We start from the raw sequence: 1754 nt of genomic DNA, 5'->3' as shown, positions 1-1754 counted from the left end.
TCTTGTGGCTTAGAGGTTAAGGTGTTCACCTCTCATTCAAAGCTTCCGGGTTTGAATCCGGGTAGCAATGGACTCTTAAATTGTCTCCTTTCACCTTTCCTGCTCTCTAGCAATGTTCTATCGTCTGCTTTCATCTCCACTTTCTGCCCCCATCCCCTCACCTCCTTTGTCCCCTCCTCTAGGCTCCCGACTCTTTCGGCAGCCTTACTACTTGTACTCCATGGCTCTTTCTTACTGCTGTATTTCAGCCACATCCCTGATATTCTGGTAGGAAAGACCTACACCTAGCCTTCTTGGACAAGGGCGAAAAATCTTGGAGGTCGCGTGTGCAAGTTGCGCACGTTTAAGATCCCTTGAGGGACTAAAATCGATAAGAGTAGGCTTCAGCCGCCACCCATGAAAAATTCAAAATTTCCTACCAACTGAAAATGCTTAATGTGTCTCGCGCGCCCATATGACCTTATGCAGTTGCGAGTGCCGTGAAACACTAACAAAAAAAAAACAAAAAAAAGAAGTGAAATTTGCAATCTAAGTTTGTTGTACAAAACATTCAACATAAAAGACAAGCAAATCAATAAGTAGTTCATTATTGAAGACATTATCTTACCCCAACTTCATTCTTGTGATGGGTTGAAAAATTTGTTCCATCAAGTTTCTTGATGTCAAACTGAATAAAATAGAAAAACAATTCCATTGACAACAAGGCAAGGGAGACAAAGAGAGCAAAAAAAATAACAGACTGTAAATTGTAAACCCTTCAAAGTAAGAAAAAGGAATTAAAAACTCACTTCAGCAATATAGATTGTAATGGAACAAAAACTGATGAAAGATTTTAATCTGCAAAATGGTGAACTGATGTTACTTTCTCATATAAATGTCTAAACAGAAACGACCATTAAAAAAAGAGCTTGCCCGCCAAACAAAGATGAATCTCAATTAATCTTCAAAATTTTATCACAGAATAAAGAAGAAAAAAAGAAGACGTAATTTCAAATTATAACAAAACTTCTTTGAATATATATTCCTACACATTTATCAGTGACATGATATTTAACTACAGATCATTAAGAACTTCATAATCACAGTTTCCTGCACAGTCAACTTGTCCATACTTTCATTATAAATAGGTGTAAAGTGCATAGAGCATGCTATCAAGCATGGATATGGGTTATAAATGCAATTATTGTTATCATAGCCATAATATAACAGGGAGCAATGAAAAACTAAAAGCTTACCCCTTTGGGGACTTGGATGAAGTAGACTTGAGACTTATTGGTCAAAGAAACACCAGGATCATATTGGACCTTGTCAAACTCTGCAGGTGCTTTGAAACTGTGAATATATGCATACAGATAACTCAACTTTTCAATTCAGACAGCAATCAAAGTGTAGATATCAAGAAGGATGTTTGTACTTATTTTGTATTCAGGAACAGAATTACTAAATCTGAAATTCATACATATATGTATACACAAGACTGTCATAAATACATTATTGATAAACAATGGAAAAAGGAATTATTAAATTTTTTTCATTTTTTAATCCTTATACTTCACTGCAATTTATGAAAAAGAAATCAGCTGTGGTGAACATTACAACAGTAAGCTAGAGTACATATGCAGAGTGCAAGAATAATAGTCAAACCCCATTAATTAAATTGATCTACAGAACTATAAGGTACAACATGATTTTCATACACCACAACAATGCACCTCACAAATTGCAGGACTGTTAAAAACACCAAATTCACCCCC

The 1754-nt window shown here is 35.5% G+C and overlaps 1 protein-coding gene across 1 annotated transcript in view; it reads right to left on the bottom strand.

Annotated features, from left to right (window-relative positions):
- Nucleotides 1-1754, bottom strand: part of LOC101853302 — a gene marked incomplete at its 5' end in the record, with an annotated part of 16931 nt that overhangs the window by 14943 nt on the left and 234 nt on the right. Inside the window, 2 exon segments of the mRNA XM_005094919.2 lie at nt 608-667; nt 1236-1332. Coding sequence (XP_005094976.1) covers nt 608-667; nt 1236-1332 — 157 coding nt within the window.

This window comes from Aplysia californica, unplaced genomic scaffold (genome assembly GCF_000002075.1).
Source record: "Aplysia californica isolate F4 #8 unplaced genomic scaffold, AplCal3.0 scaffold00091, whole genome shotgun sequence".
Taxonomy (NCBI): domain Eukaryota; kingdom Metazoa; phylum Mollusca; class Gastropoda; order Aplysiida; family Aplysiidae; genus Aplysia; species Aplysia californica.
Note: the sequence above shows the minus strand (reverse complement) of the source record. Positions and strands in the feature narration are given on the sequence as shown.